General features: G+C 40.7%; 1 protein-coding gene across 2 annotated transcripts in view; it reads right to left on the reverse strand.

Moving 5' to 3' along the window:
* The window catches only part of SLC26A4 (solute carrier family 26 member 4), a 55,453-nt gene extending 33,635 nt beyond the window's left edge, over positions 1-21,818 (reverse strand). The window contains exons 1-8 of one of the 2 annotated variants that reach the window (XM_050785206.1): positions 21,748-21,818; positions 20,798-21,016; positions 19,174-19,313; positions 10,772-10,882; positions 8,677-8,861; positions 7,915-8,079; positions 1,063-1,215; positions 880-962 (exon numbers count right to left, since the gene is read on the reverse strand). In XM_050785206.1, coding sequence (XP_050641163.1) covers positions 880-962; positions 1,063-1,215; positions 7,915-8,079; positions 8,677-8,861; positions 10,772-10,882; positions 19,174-19,313; positions 20,798-20,961 — 1,001 coding nt within the window. In that variant the 5' untranslated portion in view covers positions 20,962-21,016; positions 21,748-21,818. Of the gene's footprint in view, positions 1-879; positions 963-1,062; positions 1,216-7,914; positions 8,080-8,676; positions 8,862-10,771; positions 10,883-19,173; positions 19,314-20,797; positions 21,552-21,747 lie in introns of those variants that run through there. The other variant, XM_050785205.1, reaches the window with a different exon arrangement.
* Between the last annotated feature and the right edge of the window lie 2,905 nt (positions 21,819-24,723).

Consider the following 24,723-nt stretch of genomic DNA (forward strand, 5'->3'; position numbering starts at 1 on the left):
GGAAAACAAACACTGGTACCAAACAGTGGCTCCGTGCCCTTCCCTTCCCTCCACTCCCTTTCCTGGTGGAAACACTGGTACCAAACTCTTCTAGTCTTAGGGAAAACTAGTACTTCTTGATTAACAGCAAGTCTAGTCTTAAATGTTATGAGTGAATGTTACAAATATAATAAACATCTAGGCTTCCTTTGTAACCCCATATAAGAAAATTATGGTATAGGGGATCTTGTCTACTCTTTGTCTCATGAGAGATCTCACTGGTGTTTTACAACGAGTTGAGGCTTCAGCTGTTTTCATTATCCTTGTCTTACATAGGAGAATCTCCTCAAGTCACAAAACTGGAAGGTGACAAAGATGAATGAAGGACCCTGGTCTTTTACTCTTCTAATTCACCAAACTACCAAACGTTTCTAAAACTTCCCTTGAAGATAATGCATTTACTTATAGGTAGGAGGGATATAATTATTATCTAAAATTGATTAAACTAAATGGTAGAGAGTTTAGGCCAGATGTCCCTGATTCCTTAAGCAGATTGTTCACAGTGCAATAGATGTTACTAAGAAATGATTCTATTTATATTATATTATAATGTTATGTATAAGTTTAAATCAGGAGTCTGGTGTTAACTGTACATGTTTGCCATGTTTTAAGAAAATGAAGAAAAAAGGGCATATGGGGCTGCTTTTAAACAAATGGCTTAATGTTTATCTACAAACATACTGTTTGTCTTATGGTTGTTTCTTCAAGGTCACACACAAATAGGACTATTGAAGGAGCATCAGTGGAATGAAGCTTGTAATAAAAGGTTTCATTTAAATAAAAAGGACTGACTTACTGACTTAATGTATTAGTACTATCTAAGAGGAACACCACACTCACCCCCTTGGGATGGATTTAACAATGCCAGCATTGTAATTTTTTTCCAGGTTGGCTCCATATGAAATGGCAGTAGCAATTATCGTCTAAAATAAAACAAAAGATGTTAAAAATTCAATTGGTTTTAATAATTCCTTGCTTGTCAACCAAATAATGCTGAACTTTCTAACTACATATTCTACTTACCACAATTACTTCTATAGGAATAGGGACTGGGATTTTGTGTCTAAACCGATCGTTTAATTCCTTAACTGCCATACAGACGACAATGGTGAGTAATCCAGCAATGAAATCAGCAAGATTGGTATCACCAATATTTTGAAAAATTTCAACCAGCGTCTATAAAAAGAAAATAATTTTATATACTTCCTGCTGCTACACACACACACACACACACACACAACCAATTTTCATATGAATCTTCCCACACGAAAAACCATGATATCAGAGTCAAACAACACTCAAAAGTTTCAGTAAAATGATAAAAATGTGTTGGTTGATACGGAGACCATTACATACATATAATTGCTGCAATATATATATACACCAAGTTTTTTATGATCGTTTACTTGGGAAGGAAAAACTGGATGATTTCTACATTCTTATTTTTGCTTCTGTGTATTTTTTATGATAATAATAAAGATGTCTTACAAGAAAAACATGTCATTATAAACATATTACCTTTTACTTGCAGAAAAGCTTTACAAGTTTGTATCTTAAAATGGGCTTCTAGGTGCTATCAAGTAGACTGATTTTTACTATGGTGATATAGCATTGAAACTAAAGGCTGATAAACCTGAAACTCCCAGTTGATCCGTTGGTTGGTTTGTGTGTGTGTATGCATGTGTGTGTGTTTTCTTTCTTTCTATCTTCCTTTTGTCACAATTAGCCAGTATTTTAGGTAAAGTTCTTTCCTAAACCTGAATGATACAGATAATAACCAAAAATAACAAAAAATCCTAAAATACTTCATATGTGGATACAGGTAGACTGATTCATTCTTTATGGCAAAGAAAAGCTATTGAATTGACATACAGGCCAAGCATAAATTTTTGGAAATAAATTTGGTACTTAATTTTATGTATCAAACTTGAACTAAGATAACACTAAAATTTTTTTTGAGCTCTGTTGCCCAGGCTGGAGTACAGTGGCCTCGAACTCCTGAGCTCAAGCAACCTTCCATGTCACCCTCCAGAGTAGCTGGGGCTACAGGCAGGCATCTATATTTATTTTCTTTATTGTAGAGACTACAATAAATAGGCCATTTTATTTTCGTAGAGATCTGGGTGGGGGGCGGGGGTGGGTGGGCGGTATCTCACTTTGTTGCCCAGACTGGTCTCGAACTCCTGGCCTTAAGAAATCCTCCTGCCCAACCTCTCAAAGTGTTGGGGTTACAGGCATGAGCTACCACAGCTGGCCAAAAAAAAAAATCTTTAAGTAGACAGATGAATCAATTCAAGAAAAACTAGTTTTGTCTTGTAAATAGGAGACTTCTGGGAATCGAGGGTGTTTTCAAGGAAATTAGCAAGCAAGAATCCCAGGGAAGAACACTAATATCTTTGTTATATTAACCTCAGTCCTATAGAAGGCATTATTAAAGAGGGTATCTTTGAGACAGTTCTTTGAGACAGTCTCCCAGTGAAGAAAACTTTTCTTTAAATGAGCTTTTTTATAGACATATTTTATAGGAAGATAAAAGAATGGAGCATCTTATAGTTTATCACATGTATTTTACTTATTTTCACAGATAAACTACTTTTAAAATAATTATAATGATAATTTGATGACAATTATGTATGAACTGAATGAACTTTAAGTACTTAATGAACCTTAAGTAATCTAGGAGTCACTTTGCCAGCAACCTCAACTCTCTGGAACACAATCAAGAAGAGTAAGGGAATGGGGGAGAAGTTATTATGCAAGCAGAATACCTCCCACCAAGCCCTTGGACTAGAGTCTGGGCATTTAACTTGTAGGAAGACTCTTGAACTTTCACTCCAAGGGTACTTTTGCTCTCACTTGAAACCCGGTACTAACAAATTCACCCTGTCTGCTTTTCAGAGTCACTGAAAATTGCTAAAGGCAGATACACTGACAGAAACAAGATGATGCAGGGGACAGCAGAGTGAAAAAGAAAATGGGATAACTACCACCAGCAGACACAATAACAAGAACTTAGGGCATTTAACACAGGAGCAAACAGCCCCACCTACCCCAGAGGCTTGAAAGTTATCATTGCGGTTTGGTCCTTTACATAATCAGATTTCTGATGGATGACCCTGATTAATTCATGAGCTAGGCATCACATTTTGATGAATTGTCTATTCATTAAAAGTGTACTTTTCAACTGAAGATGCAAAAATTGAAACTTGAAAAACAAAATATTTGGAATCACTATCCAAATCACACAAACATTTTTACCTTACAAAAATAATCACTACAGGATTCCAGTTTAATCCATGAGAATCACTTAGACCTTTGAATAAAAAGTATGTCTGGTGGATTAAAAGTATAACATGAGGTTCAAAAACCAAAATCAGTTTATATTACACAATTGCATCATGCAAGGCATCTGAGTATATAAATAAGTTGCCTACATATTAAGTAATCATTCAGAATCTTTTAAGACAAGCTCTATGATAGGAAGTTTAATCTGTGTAGAAATAAAACTCACCATGTAAACTGAAATAGTCAGATTATACTTAACATAGAAATTAGACTCTACAAAAACACTGAACAGTACTTCTAATTTAGTTTACTGTTAAAATACCATAAATATGTTAATAGTATGGATACCCATGTGATTCTGTGTTTTAGCTTAGTATTCCAAATAATTCAAATTATGATAATGAACTTTTTGGTAATAGATAATATTTTACTGTATTTCCTGCTGTGTTTGGACAATTTTAGGACAATTTCATTTAGCTAACTTCTTTGTTCTTGCCCAGGATTACCTGAGTTTATGAAGCCATAAGAAAAAAATTATGCCCAATAATATGTATGAGAAGATTGATCTGTTTACTATTGGAGTTGAATTTATTTTTGTTTATTTTATCTCCAAGAATATCACAAACCCTTCACAACCACCTTTTGCTGTCAGGCGTTTCCTTCCATATCTTTTGTGTATACATGTATAGATCAATCCTTAAAGTGTTACTTTAATATAATGGTATAAATTTTACGTACTGAAATAGGTACAAAGCAACAAATCTAATCAAGCTTAGTGGTGGCTTTCAAAGCTCTCACCCTTGTCTACTGAGACAAACCATTCAAACTGAATGGTGGGAAATCAACCCCTAAGTGGACTGGGATTTACTTAGATAACTGAGTAGCTGCATAGTAGTATCAAGGATATTAACTAATTCTAAATTGCTGCCAATACCCTGTCATTCTCCCTTCTACCTCCTACATCCAGTATCTCTGGCATTTGTAAATTAACTTATTTCTTTTTCTCCTAATATTTCCTCCTCTATTTCTTTTCATTCGTTATTTCTAGTTGTCAGTGCCTCTTTGGGGGAGAGGGCAGGACAAACCAAAGTGCAACCTTAGAACAAAGATTAGTTAACATTTCAGGTAAAGTATTTTACAACAATCTTACAGTCTTTCCTGCGAGAGTCCTCTACTACTCTGCATTTATTGAAGGATTCTTTCATGTATAATTGCAATGGTAATATCATAAGCACAATTCTCTGTTCAGGGACTAAGCCGCTCACTCAACCCTATGCAATCATTTTCAGACGTGCTGAATCTTTTTTTTTTTTTTTTTTTCTCAGAAGAGTAAACTTATATTCACCACCACATAGGGATGATTGAAATACCTTCTCCAACTTGGCTGGCCTGTAAGGAGTTTCTTGCAAAATTCTATGCTGTATGCTAAACTGAGACTTCAATAAAAATATGCAACAGGAAATAAGTTACATAATGACTGCACTTGGTTTAAAAACTATTTTTGATCTTGGTCTAGTGGTTCATGGTCATTTTTGTCCCTGTCAAAGTGAAATCATTTGCAGAAAGTTTCTTCTTAAACATAATCCTATGAGAGCAGAAGAACTATTTCTCCTGTTCTGCAAGGGTCCTACAATGGCCATGGACCCAGGTCAACGATTAGTTTGGACCTCCTGTGATCTGTGTAGATGAAGGCCTAGCAATGTTTGCCTAATGAGGTGAGTATACTCAGTAAGAGATGTCTTGGTAGGTTAAGGAGTCACTGGGTTTGTATAGGGAGTGAACAGTGCCTGGCACATGGTAAGTATTCAATATATGTGTATTGAATAGATAAACTGAATGAATGAGAATGAAGGAATAAATGAATGAACATTTGATGAAGAAAATGTAAAAGTAAGTAAAAAGCAAGATGTGCCAGGGGCTGCAAAAGTTACAGAGCCTGTCCAAATAAGGCAGTCAGAGGTCTCAAAAAGAACTAAGGATTGGCCAGGTGCAGTGGCTCACACCTATAATCCCAACACATTAGGAAGCTGCAGTAAGAGGATTGCTTGAGGCCAGGGGTTCAAGACCAGCCTGGGCGACATTGCAAAACCCCTGTCTCTACCAAAATAAAATCTTAAAATTTTTAATTTTAATTTTAAAATATGGGCTGTACATGGTGGCTCACTCCTGTAATCCTGGAACTTTGGGAGGCCAAGGTGAGAGGATCACTTGAGCTCAGGAGTTCGAGACTAACCTGGGCAACATAGCGAGATATTGCCTCTACTAAAATTCAATAAAGAAAAAGAAAATTAGCCAGGTGTGGTAGTGCATGCCTGTAGTTCCAGCTACTCCAGAGGCTGAGTGGAAGAATTGCTTGACACAGGGAGATGGAGGTTGCAGGGAGCTATGACTGTGCTACTGTACTCCAGCCCGGGCAATGGGGCAAGACCCTGTTTCAAAAAAAAAAAAAAAAAAATTTTTTTTTTAAATAGAAAACTGAGGATTTGACAGGAAAAATATACCAAGAATGACCCATATAATGCTGAAACAAAAACTTTTGCTAATGTCTTCTAATAGGCTGGGTCCCGAGGAAATGAACGGCGAACTTCATGGGGTCTATTCATCTGTGATAATAATAATAATAAATTCATTTCTTACTATGTGCCAGATATTGTGCTAAGTGCCTTGCACATATTTTCTTTCTCAATCCTCACAGCTCTAAGAGGTAGTTACTATTACGACTCCCATTTTACAATTGAGGACACTGAGGCTTAGGGAAGTTGAGTATAAATATCACAGGTAGTGGGTGGAGAACCAAGATGCCAACTCAAGTCTGTTGAAGTTCAAAGTCCGTGATCTTTTTTGTTTGTTTTTGGTTTTTTGTTTGTTGTTGCTGTTATTGTTGTTTGAGATGGGGTCTCACTCCCATCACCCAGGCTGGAAGGCAGTGGCATGATCTCGGCTCACTGCAGTCTCAACTTCCTGAGCTCAGGTGATCCTCTCACCTCAGCCTCCCAAGTAGCTGGGACTACAGGTGCGTGCCACCATGCATGGCTAATTTTTTTGTATTTTTAGTAGAGACAAAGTTTTGTCATGCTGCCCAAGCTGATCTCCAACTCATGGGCTCAAGTGATCCACATGTGTCAGCCTCCCAAACTGCTGGAATCACAGGCATGACTCACCACATCTGGCCTCATGATCTTCATCACTATGTGATTCTGCCTCCTGTGTCTATTCTCATTGCTTAAAGTGGTACCTGGCCTGCAGTAAGCACTTGGTAATATTTGTTGAATGGATGGAGTGTAATAGTATGGGATTATGGCACTGTTATGAAATTGAGCAATTCCTGACAACCTCACTGTACATGGCCTTACATTGTTTTAGAAGCCAATAGGTGGGACTTTAAAGACTCAAACTCCATTCTTAATGTTGACACATTGTTTTTGTATTATATCATTCCCCCAAGCTAGGATGACATCATGTTACTATTATCACCATTTTTCAAGCATCAATAACATGCTTTATATAGAACACATTTTTAGATCCAAAACCTTTTTCAAATCTAATTAGTGTGATCTACATCCTGCTTTTGCATTTCTTTTGCATGGTGAATCATCTCTGAATTTAATGTTCCTTTTCATCTATAATTGTTGAGACGTTTACATTATGCATTTTATGGACTCTCATGGTTAGAAAAAGCTTTTAGAGATACATCTCCAATCATTTCATTTCACCAATAAAAAAGATGCCTTGAAATAATCATTTCAAATAACTCCTTTATTTAGAGTACTTGTTATGTACCAGCCCCTGGGCCAAGTGCTTATCTATTCTTATTTAACAATCCAATGAGGTATATACTATTACTAACCCAATTTTGCAGAGAAGGAAACTGAGGCATGGTGATTTGCTCACATGGCTAGTAGACAGTAGAGCCAGAATTTGAATCAAAGTCCATCCAGTTTTAAACCTGAGCTTTCAATTAGCACCCTAACCCTACATGATGTGTCCAGGGTCACTTACCTGTTAGAGACAAAGCTGAGGCTAGAAATCAAGTCTGTTATATTCCAGAGCAGCCTTTAATTCATTAGACCACTTTGTTTTCATTAATGTTTTTAAGTACAATAGTATTTCTAGAGAAGTAACCAAATATTTTCAATGGCTCCCAAAGTATTCATAGAGAAATGTGGGGTCTCCAGATTCAAGTTTTGTTTTGTTTTGGTTTTGGTTTTGTTTGAAACAGGTTCTTGCTCTGTTACCCAGGGTGGAGTGCAGTGGGGCAATCACAAATCACTGCAGCCTCAACCTCCGGGGCTCAGGAGATCTTCCCACCTCAACCTCCCAAGTAGCTGAGACTACAAGTGTACACCACTACACCCAGAAAATTTTTGGATTTGGGGATTTTTTTTTTTTTTCTTTAGAGATGACGTCTCACCATATTGCCCAGGCTGGTCTCAAACTCCTGGACTCAAGTGATCTGCCCACCTCAGCCTTCCAAAGTGCTGGGATTACAGGTGCAAGCTACCACGCCCAGCCCAGACTCAAAGAGAGAATGAATACAGTTGTTTCTGGAATGAACAGTGACCCATGCCTGGAGCAAGAAGCAACACTTACATAGATAATGGAGAGAACTCCATTATAGTTTTTGGTTGAAACATTGAGGACAATCTTTAGCTGTGAGACCAGCACTTGGAAGGCAGCAGCTGTTGTGAAGCCACCAACCAAAGGATCTGCCAAGTACCTCACTATGAATCCAATCTGCAAGCCTCCAAATATCAACTAGGATAAGAAAAAGGAAAGAAAAATTAAACGTTTGCCTGAGATAGAAACCAACTCTCTGGAAATATTAAATCAAGCTTAATACCAATGAAAACACTAGTAGCCTACCTATAGCACAAAAATACTTGTAGAAAAAAATATGAATTTCTTAATGCCTTATCACTCCCCTACCTCCACCACTCTAAACTTTGAAAACGATGCGTAATAAAAACCTTGAAGTATTTCTATACATGTACTCAGAAAAGCAAAAATCCATAGCTTATTTCTATGGCTTTCAGTCCTGTGTCTCTGCTCACCAGAACACTTTTTTCTCATTTATGGATTCCCATATACTTCCCTTCTCTCATCCTCAATTGAATCACACATGTTCTTCTGTGCTTTTTTCTGTCTCTGACTTTGATGATAAGTGAGTCTTAATAAGTGGAGACTTGCTGACTATTTTAGCATCTGACCTAAAACAACGTAATTTATAAAATAATTTTGGGTTCCAGAAAATTGCTTTGTTTTGTTTTTAGAAGAATCTTTAAGTCTATATGCTTTAAAGTTAACTTCAAATAAAAATTACACCAATCTATATTTTACTTATAAGTTCATTACCTGTATGATTCCAACCAGCAGAGTCAGGGCACTGGCAATCAGGACTCTAGCTGTATCTCTAGTTGCAGTGTCTATCATGGTAGTATTTAACACAGTTCCATTGCTGCTGGATACGAGAAAGTGTTCGTCGGGGGCCATGCTCAGAACAACAGATCCCACCATTAAACTCACCACTGGAAAAGGTCCTGGGGAAAGAAAAGTCTCTAACAATTAATCAGTTATTAATCACAAATGTTCAATGTGTCTACATAGGATTTAAAAGATGTATAAAAGATTTAGCTGTGACTAGGAAAATATTGTTTGTTCATGAAAGAAGCTAAGTCGGACCCAGTGACTCACATCTGTAATCCTAGCACTTTGGGAGACTGAGGTGGGAAGATTGCTTGAGCCCGGGAGTTCCAGACCAGCCTAAGCAACATAGTAAAACCCCATCTCTACCAAAATAAGACAAAAATTAGCTGGTGGTGCGCGCCTATGGTCTCAACTACTTGGGAGGCTGAGGTGTGGGGATTGCTTGAGCTAGGGAGGTGGAGGCTGCAGTGAGCTGAGATCATGCCACCACACTCCAGCCTAGGTGACAGAGCCAGATCCTGTCTCAACAACAACAACAAAAAGAAACTAAAAAAGCAGATATCTTGAGGCATTCACGACCCAGAAACAGGCGAGAGAGACATGTAGGTAGATTATCATGATACAACATTCAGGATGCTTTGTGAGTATATCAAAAGGTTGTCTAACCTGTCTATGTGTGATCCTCATGTGTATGGGTCGTGGGGACGGGGATGAGAGTTGTCAGGAAAGGCTTTCTGGCAAAGGTGGCACATACATTGAGTGTTTACTTATTCTACTGAACTTTTGTTTCATATAATCTCATTAATTTCCTAAGTGTCCAATGTCCTAATCTCTGTGGATCTGAGTATCTTGATCAATATCACAGGGTCCAAGTTAGGATTTAAAAAAATAGCAAAGGAGTATGACGTTTCTCTTTTAGTAAGACAAAACATTTTTTCATATCAAATGTCAATCTGTAAGATTTTATATTTTTAAAAAATATTATTTTTTTCCAGCAACTGCTCCGTTTACTACTGTTATTTTTATCCATGATGATGATGATGATTCTACCCTTTCATCATGGAAGCCTTTATGGTTTTGAGGTCCCAAAACCCAGCCCCAATCACCTGGAATATCTCAATGTATAGAATACCAAAGAGAAAAATCAGCTTCCATGTTCCTCATCCAAGCATTCAACACTAATTGATTCTCCAAGGTGAGGAAGTTCTTTCAATCAGTAACCTCTTTCTGATCTCATTCTCAGGAAATACAACTAAGGACAAAAACATGGGTTGGGGATAAAGTAGATGGTTGCATTTATTTCAAGAGGATCATTGAGGTAGACATGTCTAGCCAGCAGATGGATGTAGGAGCAAAATTTTCTCTAGAATAAATGTCAAAGTCACAAAATAGCATTAAAACACTCATTTACTAGGACATTCTAACAAATGAGAATTCAAATTTTAGGAAGAGCAGTAAAACTTATTATAAGCCATACCAAGAAAGAAGGCCAAGCTTAGCTTCTAAACTGTTTTGGTAAGATTTTGCCAGTCTTCTAATATTAGTGATTTAAAATAAGTATGCTCTTCAATTAAATCATGAATATGTATTTGATGAACATACTTAGTAATTTCTAAGTTAATCCAGTAAAATGGTAGGTTCAAAGACCTTGTGTCATTTTTACCCTGTCATTTTGACTCCAAAAATGGAGTCAAATTTATCACGTTTTTAAAAACCAAAACATGCTAAAATGTTAAGGTAGGCTGTCATTTTCAGTTTTTCAATTTTTCCTCTTCATTAAAAAAAGTTACCTAACATCATTGAATAGAAAAAGTAGGCAAAACACTAAAATCCCATTTCCCTGAGAACATTAACAAAGATATATTAGGTTGGTGCAAATGTAATTGTGGTTTTCACAATTAAAAGTATAACGGTGAAAACCACAATTACTTTTGCTCCAACATAATAGAGGCATAATGCACTTAATATAGCCAAAACACTTTAAGCATGAGCAAATATAATTGTAAAATATGCTTATAATTACCAACTGAGATATGTCTTGATGTTCCAAAGATAAAGTATGTCAGGATAGGGAAAAAAGCAGAGTAGAGACCATATCCAACAGGAACTGCAGCTAGTAGGGCATATGCCATCCCTGCAAGCACATCCAAAGTGATTACATTCACAAACCAAAGTTAAGGTATGCAGAAAGTCCTCAACTTACAATGGTTCCACTTATGACTTTGACTTTATGATGGTGCAAAAGCAATATGCATTCAGTAGAAGCCACACTTTAAGTAACCATACAACTATTCTCTTTTTCACTTTCAGTACATTATTCAGTAAATTACATGAGATATTCAGTATTTTATTATAAAATAGGCTTGTGTTAGATTATTTTGCCCAACTGTAGGTTATTATAAGTGTTCTGAGCACATTTCAGGTAAGATAGCCTAAGCGATGATGTTCCATAGGTTAGGTGTATTAAGTGCATTTTTGACTTAAAATATGTTCAACTTGCAATGGGTTTATTAGGACATAACTCATGATAAGCAGAGGAGCATCTGTCTTTCTACTGCACAAAGAAGGGCCTTTACACAGATACTCTCAATTTACAGTTTCAACAGATCAGCCTGTTCTGAGTTGGTCTCCTTATTTTGCATACAGACTTGCTATGCTAGGATGCAGAACAGGATCCAAATCACCTGGAACAATGATTGCATCTACAAACATCACCTGCTCAGATGAATTGACTCAATTGATCAGTAATTCAGTCGTCCACTAATCAGATCAGTGGGAAAAAACAATCAAGTCCATTGTTGATTAAAAACTTGGTCAGGCCCGGTGTTCCACACCTATAATCCCAGTGCTTTGGGAAGCCATAGGCAGGAGCATCAGTTGAGCCCAGGAGTTTGAGACCAGCCTGGAAAACATAGCAAGACTCCATCTCTACAATAAAATGAATGAGCCCGGCATACTGGTTCATGCCTCTAGACCTAGTTATTAAGGAGGCTGAGGTGGGAGGATTGCTTGAGCCCAGGATTTGAGGTTACAGCGAGCTATGATCGTGCCACTGCACTCCAGCCTGGGCAACACAGCAAGACCTTGTGTCTAAAAAAGGAAAAAAAAATTGGTCGATTCAGTCCAAAGGCTCAGACCAGTTTTGCACAGAGACAGTTGTGTCTGAGCTCAGTGTTTCTCTGCATTCTGAGGGACACAGTCATTGTTACCCTGCCCTTTCTCCTTTCTCGGTGGGGGAAGAAAAGTTAGATCTAAAGAAAAAAATGTGATAATTATACACAGCAGCAGACAAGACAACGCTACCCTAATGAAGTTGACCAACGCCTCCACTAGGCAATGCCAGCAGCCCCCAGACCCATGAATTTCTGGCTATAGAGAAATCAACATTCTAGTTTACATGAGGGTTAGAAGAGGATAATGACATTCTTTTCCTTGGTTAAATACTTAGATAGTCAGCATATCTTGCTCCGTTTTACCTCCTCACCCTTCACTCACTCACAATGACAGAAAATCAAGCCTTTTGACCCTTGAGTCATTAATAAGGAATTATGTTTATAGTAGTTTATTAAAAATGGCAACAGCCTGAATATGCTGGCCCCCACACACTCAATATTACTTATCAGAGGAATGTCCCCAAGCGGGGAAGTGGTTAACTAAGTTATGCTTCATACTCCGTAATTCTATGAAATAAAATTGATGTGATGCTCAGAAGTACATTCACTAACATGGAGAGATATGAAGTAAAAAGGAAAAAAGTGAGTAAAATCAAGATTCAAAACTGATAGGTATGTACGCTCCCACTTTTGTAAAAAATACACTCCCATTCCAGCCTGTGGGAGTGTATGCATTAAAAAATCGGGAGGGGCCGGGCGCGGTGGGTCACACCTATAATCCCAGCACTTTGGGAGGCCAAGGTGGGTGCATCACGAGGTCAGGAGCTCAAGACCACCATGGCCAAGATGGTGAAACCCTGCCTCTACTAAAAATACAAAAATTAGCCAGGTATAGTGACGGGCACCTGTAATCCCAGCTACTCAGGAGGGTAAGGCAGAGAATTCCCTGAACCCAGGAAGCAGAGGTTGCAGTAAGCCGAGATCGCGCCACTGCACTCCAGTCTGGGCAACAGAGCAAGACTCCATCTCAAAAACAAGAAAAAAAAATCTGGAGGTATTTTGAATGCAATACGAAGGAATTCAGATATACAAGAAACACAATACCCAATGAATAATACAATAAACTTTCATGTATCCATAATCTAGCTTACGAAATAAATTACTGCCAATGCAGTGGAAACTCTCAGTATATTCTTCCTCAATCACATCCTCTTTCCTCCCTCCACCCTCAGAAGGCAACAATTATCCTGAATTTGGTGCTTATTATTTCCAGATATTTCATTATACTTTTATATAGATATGTATTTATGTGTCTAGAAAGATATTTACTAAAATATTGATGGGTTATCTGTATGGTAGGATCAGAGGAGACTTCTAGTTTGTGGTGGAGGTGTTTTTTCATGTTCCTTATGTGTATTTTCTAGTTTTCTACAATGAGCATTCATTCATTCAACAACAGTTGATTGTGCACCTACCATGTGTCAGACACTGTTAAAACAGAGTCTATGCCCTTGTGGAGTTTGTATTCTAGAAAAATATATCTATTAGTGCAATTGTTTTAATATCTAAATTACAAACAGGAATTGCAATAGTCAGTAGTCCCAAGAGCATGCAATAGAATAGGAAGGTGACTCCACAGAAGGAAGACAAGAAAAGAAGGAGCAGGGGATGAAAGCACAACTTCTCTATTTCATATGGACAGTTTTCAAGTCTTTCTCAAACTTCCATTTCCCTAAACTGGGCTCTGCAGTTCTTAATATGCCTGGAAAAGGGGAACTTTTTAGTTTTCATATAGAGTGTCCCATTGAGGGACTACTACTACTCAAATATATTGTAATCATCTTAATTATAAAGAAACTTGGTACAACAGTTTTAAAATTATACAATTTGTAAAGAAATCTGGAGCCAGGTGTGGTGGCTCATGCCTGTAATCCTAGCATTTTGGGAGGCTGAGGTGGGTAGATCACTGAAGCCAGGAGTTCCAGACCAGCCTGGCCAACATGGTGAAACCTCAACTCTACTAAAAATACAAAAAGTAGCTGGGGGTGGGGTGGTACACGCCTGTAATTACAGCTACTCGGGAGGCTCAGGCACAAGAATATCTTGAATCCAGGAGGCGGTGGTTGCAGTGAGCCAAGATTATACCACTACACTCCAGCCTGCGTGCCAGAGAGACTCTGTCTGGAAAAAAAAAAAAAAAAAAATAAAAGAAATCTGAGTCATTGATTTAAATGATAGAATCTCTGTGTTGGTAGTTATGATGTATAGGATGGTGACATATACTGATGAAGCAGGTGCTAATAAACAGTTGAAATTTATATTAAATTTAAATTTCATCTAAAGGTAAAGCCTTCTACCATGTGAGGACGCAGCAAGGAGAGAGGCTGTCACCAGAAACTGAATCTGCAGGCACCTTCATATTGCAGAAATAAATTCCTGTTGCTTACACAAACAAAGAAATAAAAGTCAAAAGGAGAAAGCAGACGGCAGACTCCTTAAAGCTGTGAATAAAGATAGCCCTACAAGGGTTGCATCGATCTTTTGCTGTCTGATGGGAATTTTTTTTAATAACAAAAATCAGAAAGACCCCATCATCCTTAGCAACTTCCTGGCTTCCCAGTAACCTGAGCTGGTCTTCTCGGAGTTGTTCTACTACTCAGCTGCTCAGCCAGTGATTACATCATGGACATTGTCATCACTGGAAACCACACCACCACCTCCAAAATCTGAATTTTGAGCCTCTCTCAAGCTATAGCCACCAAGCCTTCCAGCTCACCTACCGCAGAATCCTTATTGCAACATTTATTTGTGCTCATGAGGCTTCTAATCAATTAACCGATCCACTGTCTCCCTATCCTCCGCACCTTCCTGTCTTCACTTCCACCTTTGCCCACATAGATGCCATGGAATTTTGCAAATATTCTTAACTCCCTTTTTTCACTCTCTCCTTCCTTCCTTTTCTTGTCTGGCAAAACCCCAATTTGGCTGACCTCAAACATCCACCTTTTCCATGACAGCCTTCAAGCAGCTAGGTAAACTAAACTGAAGCCATCTACATCTGGGCTAACCAATTTCATGTAAAATGTGTGACCACAAGTGCCAGATGGGCACTCAACACTGCCTGGGGACCCAATTACATTTCCTCAGGGGGTGTGCCTTTCCTTTCTTTGAGACAACTGTTCAAACCTCCCCTACTTACCTCGATCTGCCCAAACCCTTCTCCACCAGACTCAAAGTTAAGAGACATATTCTGCTTTTAATCGAAAACGCAGAATCCATGAGATGCTCCCAAGTTGCTTTTCATCAAAATTTCAAACCTGTCTTCATCTGCACCATTTGGGCTATCTTCCTTTGAAAATGGAAGAAATGTCTCCTGCCTTTAAGGAGTAATTCTCCTAATTCTGTTCTCAAACCCCTCCACACTTGCCCCTTTTTGCTACTTTGCTTCTAGTTATTTCTCCTGTACTTCTTGCACCACAGATCTCTTTCTACTAGGTCATTCCTATCGGTTCACAAATATGTTCTAGTATCTCCCATACTGAGAAAAACAAATTCTCCCTTCATTCTGTCTTTATCTCTTATCTCCCTCTGATTCATGGCAAAACTTCCTAAAAGCAGTCTGTAATCCTTCATCATACCCCACCCCTCAGGCATATTCAACACTCTCATCCCCTCTATGCTTTTTTTTTTTTTTTAACCTTCTCTTTTGGCTTTTGATTCCACATTCCTTTGGTTGTTCTTTGTCTTCAACTTCCTGAGCCCAGCTTTCTCAGGTTCTTGGCTGCCCCTCTCCTTGCCTTCCTAACCTCTAAGTACTCTGACTCTCTTTTCTTCTACACCTGCCCTTTCTTCCTAAGTAATCACAGGCATTCCCACTCTTGTAAATATCACCTCTTTAGCGATGCTTTCCTGATTTTTATGTCTAGCCTAGACCTCCCCTCTGACCTTCACACTTGCAGTAGCTCCCACTTCTCTATGTGGCATCTCCACTTGGAGGTCTCACCCCTGCATCTCAAACTTAGCATATCCAAAAGGAAACTTGATTTCCTATCCCAAACCTGCTCCTCAGCCTGTCTTTGCCATTTAGATAAATGATGTAATGATCTACCCGGTTGCTCAAGCCAACAACGTCGGAGGCATCTGTGATTTTCATCCACACTCATCAGTATGCATCAGTGAATTCTTACTGCACAATATATTCCAGATCTTGCAGCTCTCTTCATAGCCTGCCTCATCCGGTTCAAGCTGACACACCTATTCTCCCTTTAATTCACAGCAATATCCCCACAGGGCCAGGAATAGATGAGGCAAATGAGGTGCCTAGGGCACAATATTTAAAGAGGCACTCACCCACACTACAATTCTTCCTCTTCCTCCCTGGAAAATACTAAGTTTTCTGGCCTCAGGGCCTTTGCACCTTTACCTGGTACACTCTTTTTTCTGCTTATCACATGGCTGTCTTCTTCTCATTCTCTTGTCTTTGACTAAATTTCACCTTCTCAGTAAGGTCTTCCTTGATCATTGTGTCTAAAATAGACCTCCCTTCCTGGCTAGGTGCAGGGGCTCACACCTGTAATCCCAGCAGTTTGGGAGGCTGAGGCAGGCAGATCACTTGAGCCTAGGAGTTCCAGACCAGCCTGGGCAACATGGTGAAACCCTGTCTCTACAAAAAATACAAAAATTAGCCAAGCATGGTGGCACATGCCTGTAGTTCCAGCTACTGGGGAGGCTGAGATGGGAGGATCACCTGGGCCTAGGAGGCCAAGGCTGCTGTGATCTCACCACTGCACTCCAGCCTGGGCAACAGGGCAAGACCCTATCTCAAAAAAATATAAAAATAAAGATCCACCTTTCAAATGAATCCCTATTACAGTATATTTAATCCACCACAATAGATATTGCAATCTATAATTATTTTCGTATTTATCTACTTATTTAATTCCCATCCCTACCCCTCAAAATAATTTTACAAAGCTCCATGAGGTCAGCACCTGTGCCTGTTAATGAACCACTGAATCCACATGACTGGATACCTGGCCTACAGAATTTGTTTATAAATATTTATTAAGTGAATGAATGATAAATGAATGTATAAGTAAGCCAGATTAACCTCCCAGAAATTCACTGTATGCAGATAACTTTATAGAGATAATGTTTCTAGAAAAACATGTTACCCATAAAGTAAGGAACTACACAATAGACACCGGATTAAAATCCCAGCTGTACCACTTATCAGCTTCATGACCCTGGGCAAGATTTAATAGATTTCTCACCTACTGAAAATGAAATAATAATAGACCTACCTAGCAGGATTGTTATGAGGATTAAATGAGATAACTGGCAACATTCTTACTTAGCATAGTGTCTCATGCTTATAAACAAAATGAATTCTTATAAGATACTTGCCTATGAAAACTGGGGAGACATGGAGCATGAAACATCATTTTTCATATGTAAAGAGGATTCATTATCAGGAATGCAATTCAATCTTTTTCACTAAATATAACATCTCCTACGTGCCTCTCTCTGTGCTAGGCACCTGCTGAACAAACATGAATTAGGCATGGTTCCTGTCCCCCAGGAGTCACAGGGTGTCGCCATGTCACAGCCCTTAGAGCACAGTGTAGAATACTTGGCGTTGTCTAACTTATGAACCGCGCAGCCCATCCTAGTCTCTCTCCCATCCACCTTTGTGATTAAGAACATGCTTGATCAGGCTGAGGCTCCACCCTGGGTTCATAGGCCATCCTCCTTCTCTGAGGGCATCTACCTGGCCTGATCTGAGCAATCTTGAAAGCTCCATAGCCAAATTTTAGCTCACGATATTGCTCAACATTCATTACTAGCTTCTGAAATAGTCTATTTTCAAGCCATCCCCAACCCACCCTACTTCCCATCACTTGGCAAACTCAGACTTAGCCATCAGGGAAACTCAGTTTTGACATTCAACTTCCAGGAAGCCATTCAAGATCCCCTAAGACCGCTTTGAGCGACCCTCATTTGCACTCCCTTAGCAAGTAATTTGCACTCCCCTGCCGGAGCCCTTTATCACATTGAATTATCTCTTTCTCCATTGGACTATGAGTTCCTTGGAAGCAGAGGATGCATCTTATTCATGTCAGCATATCTAATGCCTGGAACATATTAGGTGTTTCACAAATTATAATAAATAATAACATTTCTGTTTTCATGATTCAGGGTCTTTGGGAAATTGGTCAGGGTGTTGGGGGTGGGGCAGAAACGAAATGGTGGGGATGGGGGACAGATGAGAATGCCATACTGCTAGGCACTGACTATACACCAGATTTCTAAGATGCTTATGGGAATATTATGGTATGAACTCAGTTTATAAAACAATAAATAACCACCTACGTTGGCACATTTTCCCACAGACTAAAATAAGAGGATGATTTTTTTTTTTAAAAAGGATGAGAGGCAGACAAAACATTCGTGTGGAGTCCAGGCTAGGAAGCTTCCTTTATTTTTCCTTAAGCCAGTTTCAAACTGCACCTCAAGATCCATGTTTGGGAGGCTGAACATGGTAGCTCACACCTGTAATCTCAGTACTTTGGGATACCAAGGCGGGTGGATCATTTGAGGTTAGGAGTTCCAGACCACCCTGGCCAACATGGTGAAACCCCGTCTCTACTAAAAACACAAAAATTAGCTGGACATGGTGGCATATGTCTGTAGTCCCAGCTACTCAGAAGGCTGAGGCATGAGAATCACTTGAACCTGACAGGCCAAGGTTGCAAATGAGCCAAGATCGCACCATTGCACACCAGCCTGGGTGACAGAGCAAGACTCTGTCTCTATAAAGCAAAACAAAAACAAAACAAACAAATGAAAAAAATCCATGTGTGGATATAAAATAATGTGCTTCAATCATCATTTTAAAAACCTAAGCATAACAGAACAAAGTGAAAAATTAGCATATTGTAATAAGTATTTTACAGGCACTTTAGATATACATGTACATATCATGATGTAACACATATTTCTTTTTTTTTTTTTTTTAACCTTGACTTGAAACTCTTTACACATTTCTTACTGTGAATTGTGGTCAATAAAAATTGAGAAGCCACTGCCTAATATATGCCTCTAAATGGGAGCTCTGTACCTAGTGTGGCTGCAGTTTCCCAGGAAGAGAACTCTAAGGAAGAGGAGAAAAGAGGTGACTCCACTAAGGGGCTCTACAGGAAAGATAAAGGCCTTGAAGGGTAAGCAAACATCTGTCACAGACCTATGGTAGCTGGGGAGAAGTGTTAAACTCCTTCTGGAGACCAGAACTCTCAATCCACCGACATCTTACCTTGCAGCGTGGCCACTAGCCCAGTACTAACTCCCGAAACTATGTCGCTAAGCAGCCATTCCTTGACTCGGTATTTGGGCAGCCACTCCAAGATGGGCAGGAGAGTCTTTAGCACACCAAAGGCTCTCTTTCTTGAACAACTGTCAAAAGGCAAGAAAACTGGGTTTTCAATCCAATCCCAGTCACAATCAATTTGCACATCACAAAGCTGTGAGCTGAATTCTGCTGATGTTTGTAGCTATTTAGAAAAAGAATAAGAATTTCATGGAAAATAATAACCCTGAAGTGCTTACCATGCTTTTGCCAAGAACCGTATCTATCCTTTTAAATGCATTCTTCTAGAAAACACAGGATTAAGTGTCCCACCCCTTGCTCACCTTTTTAATCCTCTGAGAAAATATTCCTACACAAAAACCTATTTTCTGGTCCAGCCTGAGACTGATGGATGTGGAGTCTCTAAATGGAGATTAATTTTCAGACTCCTAATCCAGGTGCCTTATTATTATTATTTTCTTTAAAGAAAATAAACACACTGAGTGTATTTGGCAATACAAGCCTGGAGCTAGTTTTTACAAAAATCTTAGCATGAGGAATGTATACCTTAAAGCTTGCTACTTAGTAGTTTTTAAATTCAATGATAAAACAAAAATATCAAAAGTAGGTGGTATTATGTAACTCCTGATTTGAATAAATTGTTTTTTTAAAATTATGGTATTTATGGAACTATTGGACATTTTAACAATGACTCATTTTTTGATATTAAGGAGTTATTTTTAGATATTAAGGTGTGATCATGAAATGTGGTTATATTTTTTAAGAGTCTTTAAAGATACTCAGTAAAATACATAAAGACAGTATGCTATATGGGATTTGCTTAAAAATAATAGTGGAGGGAGCAAGTAGGTGTCGATGTAAGAAACAAGATTAACTTGGAGTTGATCACTGTTAAGGCTGAGTGATGGGTAGAAACGGTGGGGGTGGGGAGTTCATTATACTATTACGTCTACTTATGCATATATTTGAAATGTTCTATAATGAAAGGTTTTAGAAACTAACTTCTTGATGTTCGTGACATCTAGTTACAGCACATTTGGGTTTACAGACTGAGGGCGGCTCTCCGTAGGGGTCCCACCGCCTGCTGGTGAAGTACTTGGCACACCCCGCGCTCCCCTAGGTTCTAGCTTGCATTCTGGTCTCTAACTGGTAGCTCGCCTACTTAGCTTGAGGGTTTCAAGGGCTCCTCCTGGTCAAGAGCTGGGTTTCCCTATTCATTTCATTTAAACGAGCTCCCATGAAGGCAACAGGGATCCACTATACCCCAAGGGGCACTCCAAGTTTCCTTCAGAGAGGAAAAAGAGAGATGGGGCTCCCAGTACCCACTCTTCCCAAAGGCGAGTTTCCCAGATAAGTGCAATTCGGGCCCGAGACTGATGGAGTCACCCTCCGACCAGAAGGGCTGCGTGGAGGACTGGAGACCCAAAGTTGGGCCTCTGGGAGAAGCAGCTGGCGCGCAGGAGCTCCGCCGCCCGCACCCCACGCTCGCCCGCAGGGGACGCCCTCCCCCCACGCCAAATCGTGGACGTCCGGCTCCGCTTCTCCCCAAGCGGGCCCGCGCGGCCGCTACCTGCAGCACTTGGCCAGGCTCTCCCGCAGCGTCTTGCGCTCCTGCAGGCGCCGCTCGTGCTGTTGCTGGAAAGCGAGCTCGCTGTAGACCGGCCGTGATACCACATAACTGCAGCTGTATTCGGGGAGCTGCGGCGGCTCCGACCTGCCGCCCGGCGCTGCCATGACCTGCTAGCCAGAGGACAGCGAGGAGGAAGGAGATACGGTGCGGGAGGACTATCTGAGGTGAAGAGCGAGGAACAGAAAGAAGGGGATCACCCGTTAGCTGTCGCCCGGCCCCCCGCCAACTTCAGTCGAACACAGCGAGTCTGGTCCGCGTCCTGCAGCCCTCGGCGCTCGCGACAAGCGCCTCACCGCGCGCACGACCAGCCTGCAAGTGGGCACCTGAGAACCTTTGGATCCCGTGGCCTGCAGCAGCTGAGCGAGGTTCCCCAAACTTGAAGAGAGTGAGCCCTGCTTTGGGGGCTTCCCAAGCTCCATCCAGTCCCCTCCCGCCGGCAGCTAGGGCGCTGTCCGCGTCCTGAAATCTCCCTTAAACCAAGGGACCAAGGGCGCGTGCAAGGCTGGAAGGGACCCTGAGAGTTCCTCCCTCCCCGCACCTGACCCCGGACGCAGCTCCAGGCGCGCACTGGAGGAGAGGTGCAGGCCCCCGGGCCAGGCGTGGAACCCTCAGGGCGCGCTCCGCGGGTCCCCAGGAGGCGGGCGCTGCAGGCACATTCCAGCAGCTGTCGCAGCCCTCCCGGCGGCAGAACTTTCAGTTTATTGAACAACTCTCTCCCCCCGTCCTGTTTTCCGAGCCGCCTGTTCGCTCTCGGAGTCTCAGAAAGAAGGCTGTACTGCCCCCTGTCCGCCTGCTCCGTGCCCCCTCACGAGTCCCATCCGCAACCCTCGAGGCCTCCCGGGGAGGGGAGCCCGGGCCGGGCGGTGTGGGCATCTTCAGGGAGAACTCACCTGTCTCTGCTTGCGCCCCGCCCGGAATGCCCCGGGGACGCCCCTTCCGCTGCCTTTATAGCGCTCTCAGACGGCAGTGGGACGTTTTATTTATGGAGCAACAGAGACACCTTGGTCGAAGGGAAAGACACACACAGGCTGCGGTCTTTCCCAACCGATCTCATCAGGAAAGAAATCCTACCCCTTCTGCATTGCTTCCCTTTCCCGAACCGGGAAGGTTGAGACTCTTTCTGGCTGCCACGCAGGGGCCACCCGGATCCTCACTCTTCCGCATTTACTAATCTTGCGGGCTGCAAGGTCAGGGGCGGGCCGGGCCTTGTGGGACTCCTTACAGGAGAGCAGAGCCCGCCTAGAGGAAGAGGTCCTCGGTCTCTGGGAGTGCTGACCTTCACTCCTAGGTTATGTTATTCAGCGAACTCCACAGCCTGCCACAGGTGCTCTCATACCACATGGGGAAGAGGAGCAGTGGCCAGGTTTCTATATTTATAAGTCCTTGGATTTCTAGAAAGTCTTTTAGGAGTATTCAGTGGGTGGAGGATATAGAGAGTTTACGATCTACTCAGATTTTAGCTACCTATTCTACGCGTGCCTGTGTGTGTGTTTTATTTCACAATCCAAATCAAGCGTCCAGGTGGACCTTTCTTACCCGCTAGACTCTGTTTTTTTCTTTTTTCTCATTCTGCTGGACAATCAGGGAAGGAATAAACTGGACTGCATGGAAATCAAGACTAGAAGAGAGGGAGTAAGAGCCGGAGCTATCCTACCTCACCAGTGCTTTGTCTTCTGTTGGAATAAACTTTGCTAAAACTAATGCATGGTTAAGATGAAGGGCAGAAGGAAGGGTTCGATAAACCAGAACATTCTCGCCTGATTATCAGTGTTCTGAAGTAAATACAGAACCTCTTCGGTTACCCACCTACCTTAATATACAGACCATGACAATTCTACGAGCTCCTGGAAACAGAACTCAGAACTCGTCTCCAGAGAACCCTGATGCAAATTCTCTGAAATGGTAGTCAGTATGTGTATTTTCCTGAGAAGTGAATGAGTCAACAGCTTTCAACAGATCTTCAAAGGGTTACTTGATCCAATGAAGTTAAGAACCACTGAAGAAGAAACCTAAAAAGAAAATCCAGGTCATGAACTTTGCAATTTTTATTCACATACAGAGAAGAGGGGAGGAATCTCTTGTGTATGTTTCACTTAGGTATACCAGTGGTTCTTAATAAAGGGCTTTTTTGCCCCCAGAGGTCAATGCCTGGAGCCATTTTTTGGTTGTCACACCTAGGGGGATGCTACTGGGATTCAGTGAGTAGAGGCCAGGGACGCTGCTAAACATCTTAAAACGAAGTTTGCTATCACTCTAAGGTTTTGCATGCGACTTAAACTGTACATTTATTAATAAATTGCTACATGTACTAAAATATGTATCTCTCTCCATATATGTATATATGTGTGTATTTTTTCTTTATTGTTGGATGTATAGCTCAACTCCACTAAAATAGAGGAAAGTATTTGTTTTAAAGTAGCTTCTGAATATACTCACTCTGTATACCCTCACCCATACCTCCAAGATATGGTGAAAACACAGTCTCTTGCATGAACATTCTGTGATGCTGTAGTTCAGAATTAATCCAGTCCCTTTTCTGGATTCTCTTCAGACCTTACCTGATCCTCTCTTAAGTTACCTCTCACTATCTAACTTAGAAACACAATTTTATTTACATACAAGTCCTATCTCCCTCACTAGACAAAAACTTCTTGAGGGCAAGCGCTGTGTCTCCTTTCAACCATTATTATCTTCTCTCATGTTTTTTGAACAAATTTATCTACAGCCCAAACATATCTTTGTAAAAAACTACAAATTACTTTACATATTTGATCTATGGCTTTGTTTTTCTCAATTAAGAGTATGCTATGGATTATCTTTGCAAGTGAGCACATAAGGATTTTTCTTAACCTTGGAGATGGCTGATTAGGATTTCAGAATATCAACTCATATTCGTAGCTCCATGGCAACTCACCTACATAACTCACAACTCTTTATTGAATTAATTAGAAGTCATTCTGTACAAATATAAATATAGTCCATAACCCATTCTAATATGGATTTCTGCTCCTTGTTGCTTGCTATTTTGAACACTTTTAGTCTGGTCCAGTCAGGCCTGTAAACCACTTTGCACCAGAACTTGGCAATGGTTTATTGGATCAGAGGATTGAGGAGTGGGGTAAGGCTGGCGGAAGGACAGAGGAGAAAATACTTGAATAACGACAGGAGGCAAAAGAGTAACTGCCCTTGGCTAATAGAATTCTTATTTGAAATGCATCTCTCTGTATAAGAGTTTGGTTCAATAATCACACTGTAATAAGTCCTGCATGTGTCTGGATGAAGATAATTACTTCTTTCTGTTAAATGCTTTTCTATAGCAGAAATACCTGGGGTAGAACAGAATGGTATCTCTGTTACAGGATTCTATAAGGGTATAGAACTGCTTTTCTCATAGGTAAAAGGCAGACCAGGCCGGGCGCGGTGGCTCAAGCCTGTAATCCCAGCACTTTGGGAGGCCGAGACGGGCGGATCACTAGGTCAGGAGATCGAGACCATCCTGGCTAACACGGTGAAACCCTGTCTCTACTAAAAAAATACAAAAAACTAGCCGGGCGAGGTGGCGGGCGCCTGTAGTCCCAGCTACTCAGGAGGCTGAGACAGGAGAATGGCCCGAACCCGGGAGGCGGAGCTTGCAGTGAGCTGAGATCCGGCCACTGCACTCCAGCCTGGGCGACAGAGCGAGACTCCGTCTCAAAAAAAAAAAAAAAAAAAAAAAAAAAAAGGCAGACCGTTTGAATTTGGCTGTTTTGAAAACAGAAGAGTAGGAGGAAATAACAGCTTGCTCTCCCCATCCTATTTAATTGTGATATTAAACACCTTAGATTACTCACTTGGGCTTTACAAGGCAACCTTCACCTGTTTCACAC

This window comes from Macaca thibetana, chromosome 3 (assembly GCF_024542745.1).
Source record: "Macaca thibetana thibetana isolate TM-01 chromosome 3, ASM2454274v1, whole genome shotgun sequence".
NCBI classification, from domain to species: Eukaryota; Metazoa; Chordata; class Mammalia; order Primates; family Cercopithecidae; genus Macaca; species Macaca thibetana.